Below are 19538 nucleotides of genomic sequence, written 5' to 3'. Positions count from 1 at the left end.
GGGGCAAACAGACAATGATTCTCTACTATAGGGAGAATAATCCACAGATCATTCAGCTTCTTATGACTACTTTACATACTAGGTGATGTCTGAAGATTAGATTACAAGAAATATGAGGCCTGCTTTTGCATGGTAGTATACCCCATGACATCTTCAGAAATGGTATCTATGGTACTGATAAGCCTAAAGAGCACAGAGTTTTATGTCATAGGATGTTGAAATAAGTCTTCTTGACAGCGAGTTTGTCTTATTTTTTATGTTAGAATTAGAGTATCTCAATATGAGGATGAGAAAATACTTTCAAACCTACAAATAACATGAAAAATGTTCAAGGCTAAAGAAAGGGAGAATAATTTTTTTGTAGGAGTTTTCTCTTTCTCAGGGAAAAAAGTAACAATTCCCTAAGATTTCTCCATTTGCATAACATTACTAAGTTCCAATACTAATTCATATGAATTCTGAAAAGAATATGTTCAATTTTAGTTTCTACGATTTGTTCATTTCATGGTAAATAGTCAACAGGTGGCAGCACATACCATTCTTAACACAGTTTCCTATTTGTACAAAAGATGGCTCCTGAGGAGTTGACATAAATCAAGCTTTTATAAATTGAATTCTACTTATTATTTCAAGACTCTTTTCTCTTAACTTCTGACTGAACTGCAATAAGCAATGCTTTCTAAAGTTTAAGTTTCTCCTTAGTCCTGCAAGGAGTTAATAAGCTAACACTTAAATGAACCAGAGGGAGCTCGGGTGGCATAGTGCCTAAGACATTTGACTACTAACCTGAAGGCTGGTGGCTCAAATCCACCAGCCACTCTTTGGAAGGAAGGTCGGGCAATCTACTTCTGTAGTGATACTGCCTCAGAAACCCAAGGAGGGGTCGCTATGAGTCAGGGCCAACTCGATGGCACATAACAACAACAACAATATAAATGAACCAGAGAGAAGCCTTCTGATAACTTTTTCTTTTTGAATTACCCTTACCCCTGATGCATTTCATCTGTTTCAGGTACATGTGGGTATGGGTTTATTAAGTTCAGGCAGGGGCACCCCCCACATGGCATTATTTTAAATAGAAAAAACTTTGAGTGTATTGATAGGAGAATGGAAGTTATGCTAAAAAGCAGGGCTATTCTGAAGAGTATATGATCCACAATGGATCGCATCAGGGGTGTGCACAGACCCTCCAGTATAGTCTTACTTGCTGACTGCACATGTTCCTCCAGAGGTGGTTCATCTGCTCCTTGTACTGAAGCATAGCCAGATGACGCAGTCTCACTGCGATTATCCTCTTCATGAGGAGAGGCACTATTAGATGTTTCATTGGATATAGGGGCTTGTAAAGACACTGATCCATCTTCAACATCCACCTTTGGATAGCAATTGAACAAATCAAAAGACTTTCAGAGAACACAGTTTTCCTTGACATATAATTACAAAGTTTCTCCACAGGCGACTCATTAGAGCAATCTTTCTTAACCTCTTAAAATTTTTTTTTGTGGTAAAAATCTACATAACAAAACATATACCATCTCAACAATTTCTACGTGTACAATTCAGCCTATAATCCATTTTGATGAACACAAAAATCTTTTGTTGGCCTCAACCAGAACAATTAGACTAAATGACTTGAGTGGGGTGAAAGGTGAGTGGGGTCCTTGAGTGGGGTGAAAGGTGCTATAAGCAGACTGCCTTCACATCTGATATACTCATTTGGGTGATACCAGTGTTCTGTAACATAATGCCTGGTGCAAGGCAAGCACTCAAAAAACAAACAAGAAAAACCAAAACACAAAATTAAAACCTCATGCTGTTCCCTAGGGGAAGTGACAATCACTGTCATCTATATAAAGAGTCCTAGTGGCACAGTCGTTAAAGGACTAGGCTGCTAACCAAAAGTAGGTGGTTCAAACTCAGAAGCCACTCTTGTGGGAGAAAAATGAGGCAGTCTGTTTCCATAAAGCTTTACAGCCTTGAAAACCCTATGGGGCAGTTCTGCTCTGGCCTACAGGGTCACTATGAGTTGGAATCAACATGATGGCATTGGGTTTGGTTTTGATTTTGATTTGGTCATCTATGTATCTCAAGTCAAGATTTTGTTGAGCTCAACTTTTCTGTTGTATGTACTGTGAAAATATGTGGTTTTTTCATTTACCAAATGTGAAATTATAATTAAATTTTAATATGCTTTTTTAAACTATACATGCTCATTGAACTGCAAAAGTTTTGTCACTATGCAGCAACAACAAAGTAAAGAAACAGAAAGGGGTCAGGAGCCAAGTTTGTAGATTACATGGTCATCATTTCAATTTCTGACCAACTAATAAGTACACCTGGGGAGAGAAAAGACAAAGGAAAATGGAGGTGGTCCAAGATGCAAGATGGCCCCTCACTGTCTCTATGACATAGAGATTTCCAATTTTAGATATAAATCCTAAGTCTGGCACATTACCCACTGCCATCGAGTCGGATCTGACTCATAGCAACCCCTCATTGGGTTTCTGAGGCAGTATCACTATGGCAGTAGGTTGCCCATCTTTCTTCTTAGGAGTGACTGGTGGGTTTGAACCACCAGCCTTCTGGTTAGCAATCAGATGCCATCAGTACATAGTTATATATAAAAAAAAGCAGGGATGTTATTTTCTTGGAAGTCTAGGCACATAAATAACACAATGCTTAAATTCTTTCATATAAATAGTGTGGCAATGTTTACCTCAATTCCCAAAGCTTTTAGTATGTCACATTTGCACATGGGGCAGGTTCTGTGTTCTAATAGCCATGGGTCAACACATGTCTTATGGAAAATATGGCTAATTAAGGAAAAAACAAATAATTTAGTTATCAGTTGTGAAATAGTAACAACACTTTGCCTAATATACTAACAGGTTAACCTGTATTTTACTTAGTTTTTTTTTAATGGATGCCTTTTCTTTTTTCCTTTTAAACTTTATTACAGCATTAATACTTAAGAAGGAGCCACAGAAGCAAAATTTGGAAATTTCATAGTACAGTACTTTGAAATATAAAAGCCTCATTACTCTAGGTACCAAAAACTATTTTTAGTGCTAATTGCTTGAAAAATGGCTAAGATGCTACCTGACATAAAATTTTGTTCAGTATTTCAGATCTCAATTATCTTGTCATTCCCTAACTATAAAATAGTACAGTTAGTCATTTTCAATAATGTAGTACAATACCGTACTGAGCATAGCATAGGATTGACATTTTAGGCAATGTGATACATCTTAAGAACACCACTATTTAACAGCAAAAAGAAAATGTTAAGCACAACTTCAGGAGAGAAGTAATAATAAAATCTAAAGGGTAAAGATTTCCAAATAGGTGCTCACAAGTTGATTTTTTTTTCTCAATAGGATTGTTATTCAGAATGAATTTTAAATTAGATAATACAGTACTATCTTACTACATATATGATTGTTGTGCTGGCTTGGTTCTCAATTTTATATGGAATATAAACAAAGAAATTGTATCAGATTATGGAACTTTATTCAATTAGACTTACACCAGTTTCAGTATTATATAAAAACCAAAGCATTCTTCTATGTTTAAATGAAAGTAAGTTAAACACTTTCATTATATCAATCTGGAAACATTCAACATAGTTTTCCCCCATCAAAAGCATTTTTGTAGGTCATCTATTCTTATTGATGATATAAAAGAAAATCAAACTTACTTGCAGGTTAAGATTCGCACCAAATCATTCGGTTTATACAGTTCAATACACACAGCACAACTATCTCCATCAGGGCCGATTTCCTATGAGCAAATTGTAAGAAAAATACATTAAACTATGGAGCAAGATCAGAATATACATGTATTTAACTAGGATAAATTCCTCTAGAAGGAGGAGCATTGTATCGCTAAATATCACTAAAGGTAACTGTATACTTTCAATAAGCCATTTAAAATTATTTAGATTTTAGGCCTACTAGGATCTCATCTGGAGAATGGCTAGTATTCTGCCAGCTTCAGAAACAGGAGGGAAAACAAGCCTGCCAGAGAGACCCATTCCATTCTCAAGTTTGCTCAGTAGCAAGTGATTGGAAGGTCCTCTGCAACAGTGTTAAAAATAAATAAATAAGTAACATTATTTAGATTTTAAAAAGATAAAAGAAGAAAGTCAACCAAAAGGGGAGCATATAAAAAAAAGAAACATCAGCAATGATTTGAACTGTTTTTCTTGATTTTACAATTCACAAAATGCTATTGGTACAAGTTCTGTAACTATAGTCTAATCTCCCTGTCTCCCTTTTATGGACACTTGGATTACATTTGGGGTCCAACAAGAATATCCAGGATAATCTCCCTATCTCAAGAGCCTTAACTTAATCACATCTACAAAGTCCCTTTTGCCATACAGGATAAACATTCACAACTTCTAAGAATTGTTGTTATTGTTAGGTGCCGTCAAGTCAGTTTCAATGCGTAGAGACCCTAGAACAGATGTCATTCTCACAATCATTGCCATGCTTGAGCCACTGCCACAGCCACTGTGTCAATCCATCTTGTTGAGGGTCTTCCCCTTTTACACTGACCCTCTACTTTACTAAGCTTGATATCCTTCTCCAGGGTCTGGTTCCTTTTGTCAACATGAGCAAAGTATGAAAGACAAAGTCTGGCCATTCTTGCTTCTAAGGAGCATTCTGGCTGTATTTCCTCCAAGACAAATTGTTCATTCTTCTAGCAGTCCACCGTATATTCCACGTTCTAATTACTAATAATGTTTGCAGCTATTTCTTCTCCTTTTGCGTCATGCCATATCAGCAAATGAAGGTCCTTGAAAGCTTTACTCCATCCAGATCATTAAGGTCGACTCCATTTGGAGGAGGCAGCTCTTTCCTAGTCCTATTTTGAATGCTTTCCAACCTGAGGGGCTCATCTTCCAGCACTATATGAGACAGTGTTTCACTGCTATTTGTAAGGTTTTCAGTGGCCAATTTTTTTTTCAGAAGTGAACCTGGCCACCACTATATAACATCTGACAGATGAGAGGTGGTCCAGGGATTAGGGCCTGGATATCTTTAGGGGCCATTATTCAGCCTACCATCAGTATCAAACAGAAAAGAAGTCAATAAGATTTATAAATGTCAATGAAAGTCATACTTTGGAATAACATTTAGCTTGCACAAAGGCCAGGTAGCACTGCTTTAAAACAATATATACCTTGTCTCCTTGTTTCAGAGTACGCAGTTGAAGTCTTCCAATAGCTTTTTTAGCATCTGCCTTTAGTTGTCTCTGTAATAATAATAATAAAGCATGTATTATTAGATACATTATTTTTAAAAAGAAATAAGATAGAAAAAGATAGAGAGGATTATTAAATATTTTCAGGCAAAAGTCAATGTATAAATTAACTTTACAAAGATAAAACCATTTCACTAACCGTAATAAATGTCCCATTTTTCTGATATCAGGCAGCATTTTTCTGATCACTGAAACTTCTTACTTATCATATATACCTATCTTCTTAAACAGCACCTTTGGGACCACAATGGTAAGGCTATGTGTTTTATACCAAATGGATTTGGATGCTTTGCTTTTTGAAAACAATTTGCCTATTTTCAAACTCAGAGGACCTTAAAGTGTTTTCCCATTTACTTTTTGAATCATGTCTTGTTTGATAGAAAGTATACAGGATTTGAATTCAAATGGATCCATACTCAAAATCTGACTCTGCTACTTACCAAATGAATAGGCCCAGGGCAAGTCATTTAATTATTTGTACTTATTTCCTTATCTATAAAATGAGGATAATACAAACCCATATAGTGTTATTTGCTAGTAAGAAGAAAAAATTATTATTTATAACCACTACTGCCTTATATGGAGGGTGGATTTTAAGTAATAGATTTTTTTAAAAAAATTATTCCACTGAACATATATCTAGATGAGTCTAGACGTGCAAAGGTAAATCCAAGGCTCATTTAGGGAATGATGACTAAAATATTACATGTAATTGAATCAGAAGTTGGGAGTTGGGAGGATTCTAGGAGGTGAGGGAAAGATGAGAAAGAGAGGAGTCAATGAGAGACTGAGCTTCTACGTGGGGTGAACTGGCCAGTGGAAAAAAATCCCAGGTAGTATGAGACAGGTACATTGATAGACAGCTGCTGTGAAGTCAACTCTGACTCACGGCAATCTTAAAGAATGAAATGGTGTCTGGTCCTGTGTCAACTTCACAATTGCTGGTGTGTTCAACTCTGCTGTTGTGGCTATTGTGCCAATTCATCTCACTATGGGTCTCTCTCACCCTCCCTGGCCCTCTACTTCACCAAACATGACATCTTCCTCCACTGATTAATTTCTCCTAATAATATGTCCAAGGAGCTCTGGTAGCATAGTGCCTAAGGCACTTGACTGCTAACCAGAAGGCTGGCGGTTCAAACTCACCAACCACTCCTCGGAAGGAAGATGGGGCAATCTACTTCCGTAGCGATACTGCCTCAGAAACCTAAGGAGGGGTCACTATGAGTTGGGTCCGACTCGACGGCACATAACAACACAACAAACAACAATAGTATGTCCAAAGCAAGTGTAATAGTTAAAGCTGTGTGTCAACTTGGCTGGGCCATCGTTTTGAGTGGCTGGGCAGCTGAATGTAGTTCTTCCCCATGATGAGACTACAATCACTTCCATTATGAAATCTGCTGTGAACACCTAATCAGTTGAAGGGGAGTTGCTTTTGGGGTGTGGTCTGTTTCTAGTATATATGGAGAAGCTTTGAGAATGGTCTTTAGCTTTCTGGCACATTTGGATCCTGCATTTGGCTGATGCTTCATCTCCATTCCTTTACTTGAACCAGTGGCCCACCATGTTGCCTGACGATCTTGGGACTGTGTCATTTTACCTGTTGACCTGCGTGAGTCAGAAAAAGCCTCAGGTCAAGTGGGCCTGGATAGGAGGCAGAGCTGAAGCACAAAGTCAAGGGGCCTTCATCCAGCCCCCAGAGCACTCTGAGTTTGGACTTCCAGCCTCCTACACTGTAAGAAAATAAATTCCTGTTTGTTAAGCCATCCACTTGCAGCATTTCTGTTATAGCAGCACTAGAGAACCAACACAGAAAGTAAGTCAGATATTGCTCTGTTGTGATGTATAAGGTTTCCATTGACTAATATTTGGAAGTAGATTGCCAAGCCTTTCTTCTTAGTCTGTCTTAGTTTGGAAGCTCTGCTGAAATGTGTCCGCCATTGGTTATTCTGCTGGTATTTAAAATACTGGTGGTATAGCTTCCAGCATTACAGCAACACACAAGCCACCACACTGAGACAAAATGACAAACAGTACAAGATGTTGTTGTGGTGTGTGCCATCAAGCTGATTCCCCATTCAGTGCACAGTGACCCTACAGGACAGAATAGAACTGCCCCACAGCGTTTCCTAGGCTGAAATCTTTACAGGAGTAGATCTCCAGTCTTTTCTCCTGTGGAGCCACTAGTGGGTTCAAACTGCTGACCTTTTTAGTTAGTAGGTGGGCACTTAACCTCTGTGCCACAGAGCTCCTTTGTGGTATAAGATAGTTGGTGATGCTGGGAATAAATTCTTCCTTCCATTTCAGTTATATCTACCACATACACAAATGTCTCAAGTGAATATAATATATGTGGGAATCGAAGAAGAGGCTAGGTTCTAAACCTGGGTGGATGGTGTATGGAATAAACTGATAGCGTGTACACAATACCAAGATGATAAGCAATCTTCCTATCTTGAAAATCAACAAATTTAGCAGAATTGCAGCAAAAAGTAGGTGCTCAGAACCAGAAGTGATCATGAGAATGTAAACAGCTTCTTCCTGCCTTTAAACCTACCCCTCACCCCAGCAGAAAGACCCCCATCTGACATTTAGGCTGAAAGTTAGTGATAATATAAAGTGTTTGATACAATGCCTGGCACATAATAATAAAATATTCACTACATTAAACTATAAATTATCATTCATCAATAAGTATGACGGGTACTTGTAACATGTCTCTCCATATTGGTGGTTGTTGTTGTTGTTGTTATGTGCCGTCGAGTCGGCCCCGACTCATAGCGACCCCTCCTTGGGTTTCCGAGGCAGTATCACTACGGAAGTAGATTGCCCAACCTTCCTTCCGAGGAGTGGCTGGTGGGTTTGAACCGCCAGCCGTCTGGTTAGCAGGCAAGTGTCTTAGCCACTATGCTACCAAAAGTATTTTGGAAGGAACAATCCATGATACAGATATGTGACAAATCTCCTTAATGCCCAAACCTGTCTCCTTATAATTTCATAAAAGGTATTTGGCTTACTGCTTAGGGGATTACTAAAACCAAAACCAAACTCACTGCCGTGGAGTTGGATCTCACTCATAGTGACCCCTCCTTGGGTTTCCGAGGCAGTATCACTATGGAAGTAGATTGCCCAATCTAGCCAAATGATTTCTTTGCTATTACATGAGGAGCAGAAATTTCTCAATAGACAAGCAAATACAGCTTAATAGAAACAGGTCTAGAACCTTAGAGGGAAAAAGGTGGTAACTGAAGCCTTTTCACTCCCATCTCGGGACTTACCTGTGCTTTAAGTAACTCACCAGGGGAATCCTATGATGATGCTTATTCAGAGCACAAATACTTTCTGTTGAGCACAAACATTTCCCTTTTGTTTTCTCACTTGCATCATAAGTACATAGTAGCATAGCAGTGAAAGGGGCACATTTATGATCTTCAGAGTTGGAAGAGTTCTTAGAGTTTACTTAGTCCAATATATAATTGGATAGATAAGAAAACTGGTGTCAAAAGGGAAGAATGCCTTGCTCAGAGTCTCAGAGTTGGTTAGTGTCAGTCCCACAGAAGCCTAGAGTTAAGCATTTCTTTCCCTTAAATAAAGACAGTGCTCTGTTTTGATGATGGCTTGGAGCAGGAAGCTAGTATTACTATTTCCTTACATTTATATAGTTATCTTGAGTTTAAAAATCATTTTTTTATATCAACTAACACATTGAATCTTCACAACAACCCCCTCACAGGAGGTAATATCCTCATTTTTAAGATGAGCAAGTGAAGGCTTGGAGAAGTTAAATAATTTGTCCAAAAGATGGAGCTGGTACTGGAACTCTACTTTTCATATTCCAAGAACCCATTAAAATACATGCATCCATAACTCAGCTATCTTTTAAGGTTCTTCAAACTCCTGGATTCTACGGTCTGCCAAACTATGGCCGATCCTAGGGTGAACAACTGTAAATCCACAGGGTGTTGGCCCTGGGTTAGATTTCCAAACTTCATTATTTTCTTTTTCCATAGCTTATGAGCTACTTAGACATTGAGACAAGAGAAAAATGCAAATGAGAAAAAATACCCAACAAGAGAAAATGGGAAAAGAGAAAGTAAAATAGTTGTAAGTTTCTGACAATCATTTTGCTCTTTTATCTCCAGAGCATTTTCGATTTAGGTTTAAGCAACAGTCACTATGACAGAATTGGGGAAATGCACTAAGAAAAGACTGAGGTTGTCATTTTACTTGGATCCACAATCAACACCCACGGAGGCAGCAATCAAGAAATCAGGCATCTTGTTGCATGGGCAAATCTGCTGCAAAAGAATTTTTTAAAGTGTTAAGAAGCAAAGATGTCATTTTGAAGGCTAAGGTGTGCCCAACCCAAGCCATGGTATTTTCTATCACCTCATATGCATGTGAAAGTTGGACAATGAATAAGAAAGACCAAAGAAGAGTTGATAATGCCTTTGAATTGTGGTGTTGGCAAAGAATACTGAAAATACCACAGACTAACAGAAGAACGCATAAATCTGTCCTGGAAGAAGTGCAGCTGGAATACTCCTTGGAAGCAATAATGGCCAGACTTCATCTCACCTACTTTGGTCATGTTGTCAGAAGGAACCTTTCTCTGGAGAACATTATCATGCTTGGTAGAGGGTCAGTGAAAAAGGGGAAGACCCTCAACAAGATGGACTGACACAGTGGCTGCAACAATGGGCTCAGGTACAGCAATGATTGTGAGGTTGACACAGGAATGGGCACTGTTTCATTCTGTTGCACATAGAGTTGCCACGAGTCGGAGCCAACCTGACAGCACCTAACAACAACAACTCATACATTTCTAGTGTATTTACTTCATTAAGTCTATATATTAAAAAACAAAAAAACAAAAAACCTGTTGCTGTCTAGTTGATTCCAACTCATGTCGACCCATGTGTTACACAATAGAACTGCTCCATAGAGTTTTTTGACTGTAATATTTATGGAAGCAGATCACCAGGCCTTTCTTCCATGGTGTCACTGGGTAGGTTTGAACCACCAACTTTTTAGGTTAGTAGTAGAGTGTAAACTGCACCATTCATAGACCCTATATTTATATAGTGTGATTAATTTCTCATTCCAAAATATTTAATTCAACACAATAGACTTCCTGAGTCTTCAGTGCTAGTGTTTATCAATTTACTAAGAACAATGCTAAATATATAACCTTCTTTAATTATAGTCTAGGATGTAATGCAAATTAGCTTGGGAGGAGGATCAAAGGTAAGCTTTAAATATAAAGTTTGAGTCTATGCTCATGAGAACAACAGAACTTACATTAATACCAGTGTTAAAAGATAGGGTGTGGTGGGGGGAGAAATCAAAATATACAGGGCAAAATCCAAGATGCCAGGAGATCATAAGCAAAAATTCCAAGAGATCTCTAAATTCAGGGATCACTAAAAGATCTGCAGCATAACACAAAGAAATGTTTAACAAAGCAGATCTCTTAAAAAATGTTTAAAAGGAAATTTGGATACTGCATGAAGAAAAGAAAATCCATTTTTTAAAATATAGTTGCAAGACAAGTGATTTCTGTAAAAAGTACAAACTGGTATTTTTAGAACTCAAATGAAGGTCACTGGCAAAACTGCCATTAGTTCTTAAAATATTTCACTGTCACACTGATAGTAAGAGTTTCCAAGATGCATTCCTCCTCTAAAAACTGAAATATGAGAACAGCATTAGGGCCAAGTAGCCTTAATCATTTCTGTATTTCTCACAGTACCTAAACCAAACTCACTGGTGCCGAGTCGATTCCAACTCATAGTGACTCTATAGGACAGAGTAGAACTAACTGCCCCATAGGGTTTCCAGAGCTGTAAATCTTTATGGAAGCAGACCGCCTCTTTTGCCCATGGAGCAGCTGGTGGGTTCAAACCAGCAACCTTTTGGTTAGTAGCCCACTGTTTTAACCACTACACCACCAGAGCTCCTTCACAGTACCTAGTAATTGCCTAATGAATACTTCCCAAATTTAGAAAATAGAAACAAACTGTCATGTTCTTACCCAAGTCACTTCTCGGTCTTGCTCGTTAAAACCTCCACCCCACTACATTTGGGAAAAGTTAAGAGAACATTTATTGGGTACCTACCATGTGTCGGTTTCAAACCTAAGCTTTTTATATGTGTCATATCATTTAACCATTAACAGACCTTGTGAAATAGGTATTTTAATACCCAACTTTTATAGACAAGAATAGTAAGGTTCAGAAGCTTGACTAAAGTCCAGACAGCTGGTTAGTTGCAGAGCTGATTCAATTCAAGCCCAGGTTCTACCTGGCTTTAAAGCCGGCGATTTCTCCACTATAGTACACTACCTCCATTGTGTAATAGCAAAGAAGCCTTTAAAAGGCTTAACATTCCTTGTGAAGAAGATAAATGAAAGAAATAAGGAAAAAAAAAAAAAAAAAAAACCTCAAAGTCGGCTATTACCCAATCTAGCAATCCTTCCTACTTACTGTGACTTGGATGAATGTTTTAAACAAGTATTTCATACTAGAAGCATCCTCCTCCTCCTCCCCAATCCTAAGAGATACCTGGCCTAAGAATATTTGGCAGAGGAGTTGAAGACTCATTCAAAGAAGCTGGTTGTTGGCCAATTTTCTCAACAGAAGCTTAAATGTCACTACCCTGACTAGGACTTTATTGGGGCTGAAAATGAAAAGTCAGGATAATTCTTATCTTACATGTTAAATTTTAAAATTATAGTGAATTCAAAGATATTCTACCCAGTATTTATATCCGAGTAGATAAAATAGATGTTTCAGTCTAGTGATTTGTAAATGTGGTTTTTGGTTCCAAAGCTTTAAGCTTTTAGTTTAACTGAAATCCACATGAATGACACTAGGTTTGTAATCACAAATGATTACTTGATGGGGGCAGAGTGTACAAAAACAAGAAGAAAGCGTGGGTTTTCCTGCACTTGAATAACCACCTTTAAAATCTTTTTTTCATAAAAATTGGCTCAGAGCTTTATAAAGCAGGACAATTAAAATCAAGAATTGTAATTAGAGGGCTCTTTCCCTCAAATTTGTTCTTGGGAACAAAATCAATGTCTGAGTCATGTGGCTCCTTAGGTATATGGAAACAAAGAAATCTATTTCTTTTTAAAAAATAAAATAAAAACCTAGAAAACATTTGGATAAAAGTATTCCTAATGGTAAGAGGACATGAAGGGTATAAACCAGATTCCCATAAGTCTATGAGACTACAGAGATGGCGATAAACAAGGGTGCAGCCCACTCCCATGATGGTGAATACCATGAGTGTAAGGAAATGCAGTGTAGGGAAGAGCAATGAGATAAGGGGACTTTGGCTCAGATAGGTTATGGCTCAGATTACAACACGCTTCAAAGACAACCAACACCTTTAGCATTGGCAGTATAAAAATGAAACTGTTGTTGCTGTTGTTATTGTTATGTGCCATCGAGTTGGACCCGACTCATAGCGACCCCTCCTTGGGTTTCCAAGGCAGTATCACTACGGAAGTAGATTGCTCAGCTTTCCTTCTGAGGAGTGGCTGTTGGGTTTGAACCGCCAGCCTTCTGGTTAGCAGTCAAGTGCCTTACCCGCTATGCTACCAGAGCTCCTTAAAAATGAAATTAGAGTAAGTAAATATATGAAAATCCTGAGACCCATTAGAAGAGCTCCCTTTTGTTCAGTGAAAAAGTCAGAGAAAGACTGATGCTAGGTCCCACTTAGACAAGAATTTGTTTAATCTGCTCTTCTTGTATAAGACCCCAAATTCTAACATTTTTTAAAAAAGGACAATTCTCAAATTTAGACAGGAACAAATACATACATACACCCACTACAAATGTGTGTATATTGATAGTTACACCGTATCCAGATATCTCTGTAATCTTTCAGTTAACTTCATCTGCTAGTGGAGTAGAAAGAAAACTTGATGTAACCAGAAATATTTCTTATCTGTCTTAGTCATGCTTGAAGTTTAAGGACAAATTTTAAGATATGAATGGAAGCTAGTCCTTCCTCATCTGAGGTCACACAGGAGTGCTTTCTCTATGGCAGTGAACTATAAGGACATGTGTGGAATACCTCTCCCCAGGGAGCCCATTTGACACTCAAGGTCTAAGGATCAGATGGTGTGCCCAGGGGCTGGTCACACAGGCACATTTTGCTAGATTCCAGCTATGCTGCCTGAATCTCAGGACCATAAACAATGAAATTAGGTGCCCATCATCAATTTTGAGTATTGTACAAACCAACCCTGAAAACCTGGCATGATATGTATGGTTCATTGCGCCAGGTGTATACAACAAAATCATCAATTGGTAATATAAAAAACACTTTGAGGGCTACATTCCCAGGGTTTATCGAAGGCCAATCACAGTTCCTTTGGAGACGTACAAAGAGTAAGCAACTAGACATAATCTCCCCCCTCATCCTTGGTCAAAGCCTTTTCATAGCAAAAGAGTTATAATTATTTGGGCAATTACAGTTAGTACAACATTTATATATAAGGTACAGTAAGACCAACAACATAAGCATATTTAATATTTGCAAAAACCAATGAGAGGTGGGAATAGCCTCAACATATTTATATTGTTGTGCCAAGTTAATTATCTATTTATCACCATGAACTTTGTGATAAACTTGCACAGAACTATTTAATATAGTAATGAACTAAAGCTAATTTTTCCTTGGGTCAAACACTCTGCATTGGTATCCCATTCTGAGGAGGCTTTATTCAATTTCTCAATACATTTGATCATCAATATCAGTATTATCATATGATTTATTTATATAAGGTAGTTGAACCTTATCAACAATACCACCAGCATTACACTATATCATAGTATGGTTAAGATACAATAGGGTTTGGTTACAAAATAATTCAGAAGTATCATGAAAGTGTTTATGAAACCTTCTCAGTAGAATTCGTCTTTGCCCCATACGACAGATATTATTATGGACAGGTGTTGTCACCAGTGATAGTGATTCTGTCACATCTAGTTTCCATGTTATCTGAGGACAAAGCCAATCATTTGTCTCAACTCACATTATTGCACAGTGATAGGTTCCCACTGAGTGTTGTTGTGCAGCAAGGTCTATCTCCCTCCCACGAAGAGCACAGGAATATTATTGAGTATTATTACTATTCCTAGTACCTAATCTTATTTTAGTCCATCCTTGGGTCAAGATCAGCCAGGAGTCAACAATGTAACTTACAATTTCCCCATAAAACTCTATAAATTTTGGGATACATAGGTGTTCTAAAGAGGCTCTCCCTGGGCTTCCACATATAAAATGGAAGGCCATTACACCATGACTACTTGGGCCTCCACTGGATGTAAAATAATTAATAGACCCTGTTGTGTCAGAGTATATGCTCTTTTCCAATGCTGAATCCTAGAATTCTTGAGTATTATGTATTAGGTCTGAGTAAACATATTATTAAGGCTTTATGATCTTTAAAAGTGGATCCCTACTCTTTTCCCTTCTCTTGGAAGACAATTCCTTCCAGTCTTGTCTATTTTAGCTTGTAAATTCTTTTCTTCTGAAAGTCACTCTTTATTAAGAGTGAATTCAGCTTGTCCCATTATATCTAGGCCAACTCCTATTTCACCTAGAGCCTTCTTTTGTTACACTGGCCAATGTCTAATCTACCACGTTATTGTCATTGAGTACTAACTGCTTGAGTAGAGTTAGGATACAAGCACTGTACCCCAAAATTGTTTGGTACTCCATGGTAGAGTCAAATGTATAGTGGCCACTCTCAGATGTAGTTTAGTCTGAGTATGCCATAAGGTTTCCCATAATCTTCCTTGTCTCAGGTTAGGGTTGTTCCCGGCAGGGACACAAGCCTACCATGTAATGCCTAATATGTTATTTCCATTTACATCAAACTAATACTTTCTATCTTGTTTCAAAGTTTTCTACCTACAAAAACAGGGATGATATATGTTCCTACATCTTACACTATGACATGTTGGACATACAGCTCCTATGTTCTGCCTACTCTATCTGGGGACCCACCTGAGCATTCAGTCATCAAAATTTACAGCTACAGGTTATACAGTTATCTGTTTGCCTGACATTATATACTATGCATCATAATGGTTCAGAGGAAAGAAATACCTGGATATATTTAATTTTACCTAATATTTTAATGAAGGCTAACCTTACATAACTCAGTTTCATCACCATTTCTACCAATAAAATGATGAAAAAGCAATGAAATATTTAGTGATGGTTATACTTATCACGTACATTAAGCTCTACCTATTAAAAATAGGAAGTCAAGGAAAATGAGAATTAAATAACATGTAAAAGACATTCTAGTACTCTCAAATATTTACAAGCAAAAGTGATTATCATCTATACTCTAATCCTTTAGTCCTTGAAGAGTAAACAGATGGTGTGCATTTAGTAGAAAAGGCTCTCTCAGAAACCTTCTCCACAATGTGAGAATCATTTGTACAGAATTTGATTTTTATAAAATATTGTAATATATGAAAATTCCTTAAATGAATGATGAGATCAGAAGCTTGTGCTATACCAGACAAAGTTCTTTATAAAGCTTATTATATGCCGATGAGGTTTTATGCCATGTTGATAGATTTACCACAGCACTTAAAATAAAGAAACATATACCCACCACAAACATATACAAACCAAACACTCTTGCCATTGTAACTATAACCTTTGAATAGTTAGTCATACTGGGCCCCAACTTCTTTCTAGCCTCAGAGATAAAATCAGCACAATATACAAATGTCAAATATTAACACAGTGTGAAGATACTGAATGCCCTGGCACAGGAATTTTAAACATCCTTTCGACTGTGGCTAGTACAGGCTGAACCTGCCACCAATGTGATAAGCTACTTCTCTGAGGAGAAGGACAGAAGTCAATTAACTTGAAACATGGAAATAATCATTATTCATTACCACATGCTGGTGTCTATTCTATATGAAGGCTTTCTAATAAAATTTCAATTTCTCATATATTGTTAAATTCAATTAACTTTCTTTCTAAATATAAATCTTCCCTATACCTGCCTCCCCCAAATAAACTGGGTTCTTCTTGATCAGGGAAAGAATGCTTTAAGTGGTCAGGATTTCACTGCCTTAGAAGAGATTTCTGAGCATATGTAAAAAATGTATTCTGTTGTTGCTACTAAATGATCAGTTGAAAACATTAAATCCCTACTTGGAATTATAGAAAAATGGCACATACCCTGTTGTGTTGAGAAGAGATTTGGAGGTTGGGTAAGTGTGGTGAAAGGAGTTCCTTTATGTGGCCTTTTACCTTGGTTCTTTGGAAAATTAGATTGAGATAATTTCCCCCTAAACCTTGAGGAGTTACTTTTGCCCTAGTTTTCTACCCCAGAGGATTTGTTACTTTTGTCAAGGTTGATTGACATTCTCTGGGTTTGATACTTTTTGTCTGGTCTTGGGCTGCAGCCTGCCCCCTGTGATTGGTATGTACCTTGCAGGGATTAGTTAATAGTCCATGCAAATGAGGTGAGTTATAGTCTACTATGCAAATGAAGTGTCTGTGGTCTACTGAGAGGGAATTGGTCAGTTTGTGACCCTGGTGAGAGTGCCATGCCTGGAAATTGACCAGGCATTTGTATATGTAAGCAGCCAGCCCCACAGAGGTTTCAGAGAAGAAAGAAACAGGAAAAGAAGCAGCAAAGAAAAAAGAACCAGGGAGAGATAAAGGCAAAGCACCTCCTAAAAGAGCTGTAACATAGGTCAAGGGCTGTAACACTGAAGACAGTGAGAGGCCCAGAAGGGGTAAGCAACAGATCCAGTGGCAGGGCCAAGAGGAGCTGGTCTTAGGGGGCCTAGAAGAGGCCTGCATGGCCAAGAGGAGCTGAAAGAATTGTTCTGAAATGAAGAAGGAAGACTGCCTACATGCTTCATGATCCTGAATTCTACCCCGTTCCTTAATAAACCACTGTAAGCATGATCTGCGAGTTGTGTGTGGCCACTGCAATGGATTTTTGAACCCAGAAGAGAAGTAGACAGTGATGTGGAAGGGATGGCTGGTGTCAGAATTGGTTAAAAAAAGTTTGGAGAATGGAGGTATATTTGATCTCCACCTCATAGGGATCAGTCTTGGGCTGATCTGGATTTGCATTAGACCCCCTGAAGCTAGACAGGTTCTTATGCTATTACTGCTAGTTCAATTTCACAGCAAGTAAGAGATGATGGGGGCTTGGGCCAGGTTGGAAGCAATGAAGTGTAAGAAGTAGATTCTGAATATATCATGAAAGTATAACCGACAGAATTTGCTGATGGAGGTTATATGGGATATGAGAGAAAAAGAAGAATCAAGAATAAATCCAAGGTTTTGGCTTGAGCAACTGTCAGAATGTTCTTGACATTTTCTGAGATGAGGAAGAGCAGGGAGATGCTGGTTTGGAGAAGATCAGGAGCTCAGTTTGGGCAAGCTAAGTTTAAGATGCCAGTTAGACATTTAAGTGGAGATGTCAAGTAAGCAACTGGCTATTCAAGGTCAGAAGAGTGGTCTGGGGTTGAGATATAATTTGACAGTTATAAGTGTATAGATGAAAATGGCTGAACTCATCAAAGAGATTTAGATAGAAAAGTCAATAGACTGAGTTACAGGTCACTCCAGTGTTAAGAGGTCATGGAAATGAGAAGAAACTAGCAAAGGAGGCTGAGAAGGTGTGGCTGAAGAGACAGAAGGAAAACCAAGAGAGTGTGGTATCTTGAAAGTCAAGTGAAGAAAATATTTCATGAAGGTGTAAGACATCAATTCTATCAAATGCTAAGTCAAAAAAAGAGGAGAGGTGTGAAAAGACCACTGGATTTACCAGTATGCAGGTCCCTGCTGACCTTAACAAGAACAGTTTTTCAGTGGAATGATGAGGAGTCAGAGTCTGTTTGGAATGGTTTCAAGAAAGAATGGAAGGAGAGAAACTGGATAGTGAATGTACACAACTCTTTCAAGGAGTTTTGCTGTATAGAAAGGGGAGAAATGAAGCAAGTAGCTGAAGGCAGAGGTGGGGTCAGGAGAAGTTGTTTTGAACATGGGAGTAATAATAGTATGTTCGAGTATTGATGGAAAATATTCAGAGAAGAGGGAGAAATTGTTAAAGGAGGACAGTAAGAAGGGACAATTGCTGGAGTGATGTTGTTGAGTAGACAAAGAGGAAAAGTATCCTTTATACAAGTGAAGGGGTTGACCTTTGTAAGGGGACAGTTCATCCATAATTACACAAGACAAGACAGAAGATACAGACCCAGATGCAAGTAGGTAACAGATGTGTGGGAGCTTGTCAAAGCACTTTCTTGATTGCTTCAATTTTCTTGGTGGTGTAGGATACATGATACTAGCTGAGAGTAAAGTTGGAAGAAGTGTTGGACATTTAAGGAGAAAGGAACATGGATTCCCCGAAGAAAGTAAGAGAGTAAATGAGTAAGAAAACATAGTATGATTGCTGGGTAGCATGGAGAACCCACTCTGAATTTGTGGTCATGAATTTAAAGTGAAATCAGTCAGTACAGATACAAATGTTCCTCTGTGACTTCAACCGTCAAGGATGAAGGCACAGAGTAGATGGAAAGTCAGATCTAACCAAGGTTGTACTGTACATCAAGGGGCAAGGGAACTAAAGATGTGTGCACAGGAGAGACCATGGAATTTAAGCTGGATCTGGAGAAAGAAGGGACTCCATGGCTGGCACAAATGGTTAGGCACTCAACTAGTAACCAAAACACTGACAGATTGAAGTCACCCAGAGGCATCTCAGAAGAAATGCCTGGCAATTTACTTCCCAAAGGTAATATAGCCTTGAAAACCCTAAGGAGCAGAGTTTTCTAGTCTGCAACACACAGGGTAACCATGAGCTGGAATCAACTCCACAGCACCTTTTTTTTTTTTTTTTTTAATGAAGAGAACTGAGGCTATCAGGGGGATGATGGACAGTTTGAAAGTGGGAGGATTAATGCCACACAACCACAAGTACTTCCCTGTTCAATAATGCTTTGGTATTTTTGCTCTGTTTTTCTATACTTTGTACTTGTTTATATATCAACATTATACTAATTATGGATATGTGACTCTCTTACACTGTCATGAAACACTATCTCATGTACAGATTGAGAGTAGTCTCTTTCTCCCCATCTCGTCCCCATGCAAATATTTGTTGTTGTTGTTGTTGTGTGCCGTCGAGTCAGACCCGACTCATAGTGACCCCTCCTTGGGTTTCCGAGGCAGTATCACTACGGAAGTAGATTGCC

At 38.3% G+C, this 19538-nt stretch overlaps 1 protein-coding gene and 1 non-coding gene across 2 annotated transcripts in view; one reads left to right on the top strand and one right to left on the bottom strand.

The window, feature by feature from the left end:
- RNF128 (ring finger protein 128) overlaps window positions 1-19538 on the bottom strand; it is a 188247-nt gene that overhangs the window by 14229 nt on the left and 154480 nt on the right. The window contains exons 3-6 of the mRNA XM_007952406.2: window positions 5188-5259; window positions 3698-3780; window positions 2717-2813; window positions 1205-1373 (exon numbers count right to left, since the gene is read on the bottom strand). Of these exons, the coding sequence (XP_007950597.1) occupies window positions 1205-1373; window positions 2717-2813; window positions 3698-3780; window positions 5188-5259 (421 nt within the window). The remainder of the gene's footprint in view (window positions 1-1204; window positions 1374-2716; window positions 2814-3697; window positions 3781-5187; window positions 5260-19538) is intronic.
- LOC122151232 lies at window positions 3947-4087 on the top strand. Its single transcript, XR_006164044.1, has one exon. It is a non-coding gene; the product is annotated as a small nucleolar RNA SNORA7 (small nucleolar RNA).

This window comes from Orycteropus afer, unplaced genomic scaffold (genome assembly GCF_000298275.1).
Source record: "Orycteropus afer afer isolate SDZICR_OR568_19922 unplaced genomic scaffold, OryAfe1.0 scaffold00336, whole genome shotgun sequence".
Lineage (NCBI taxonomy): Eukaryota > Metazoa > Chordata > Mammalia > Tubulidentata > Orycteropodidae > Orycteropus > Orycteropus afer.
Note: the sequence above shows the minus strand (reverse complement) of the source record. Positions and strands in the feature narration are given on the sequence as shown.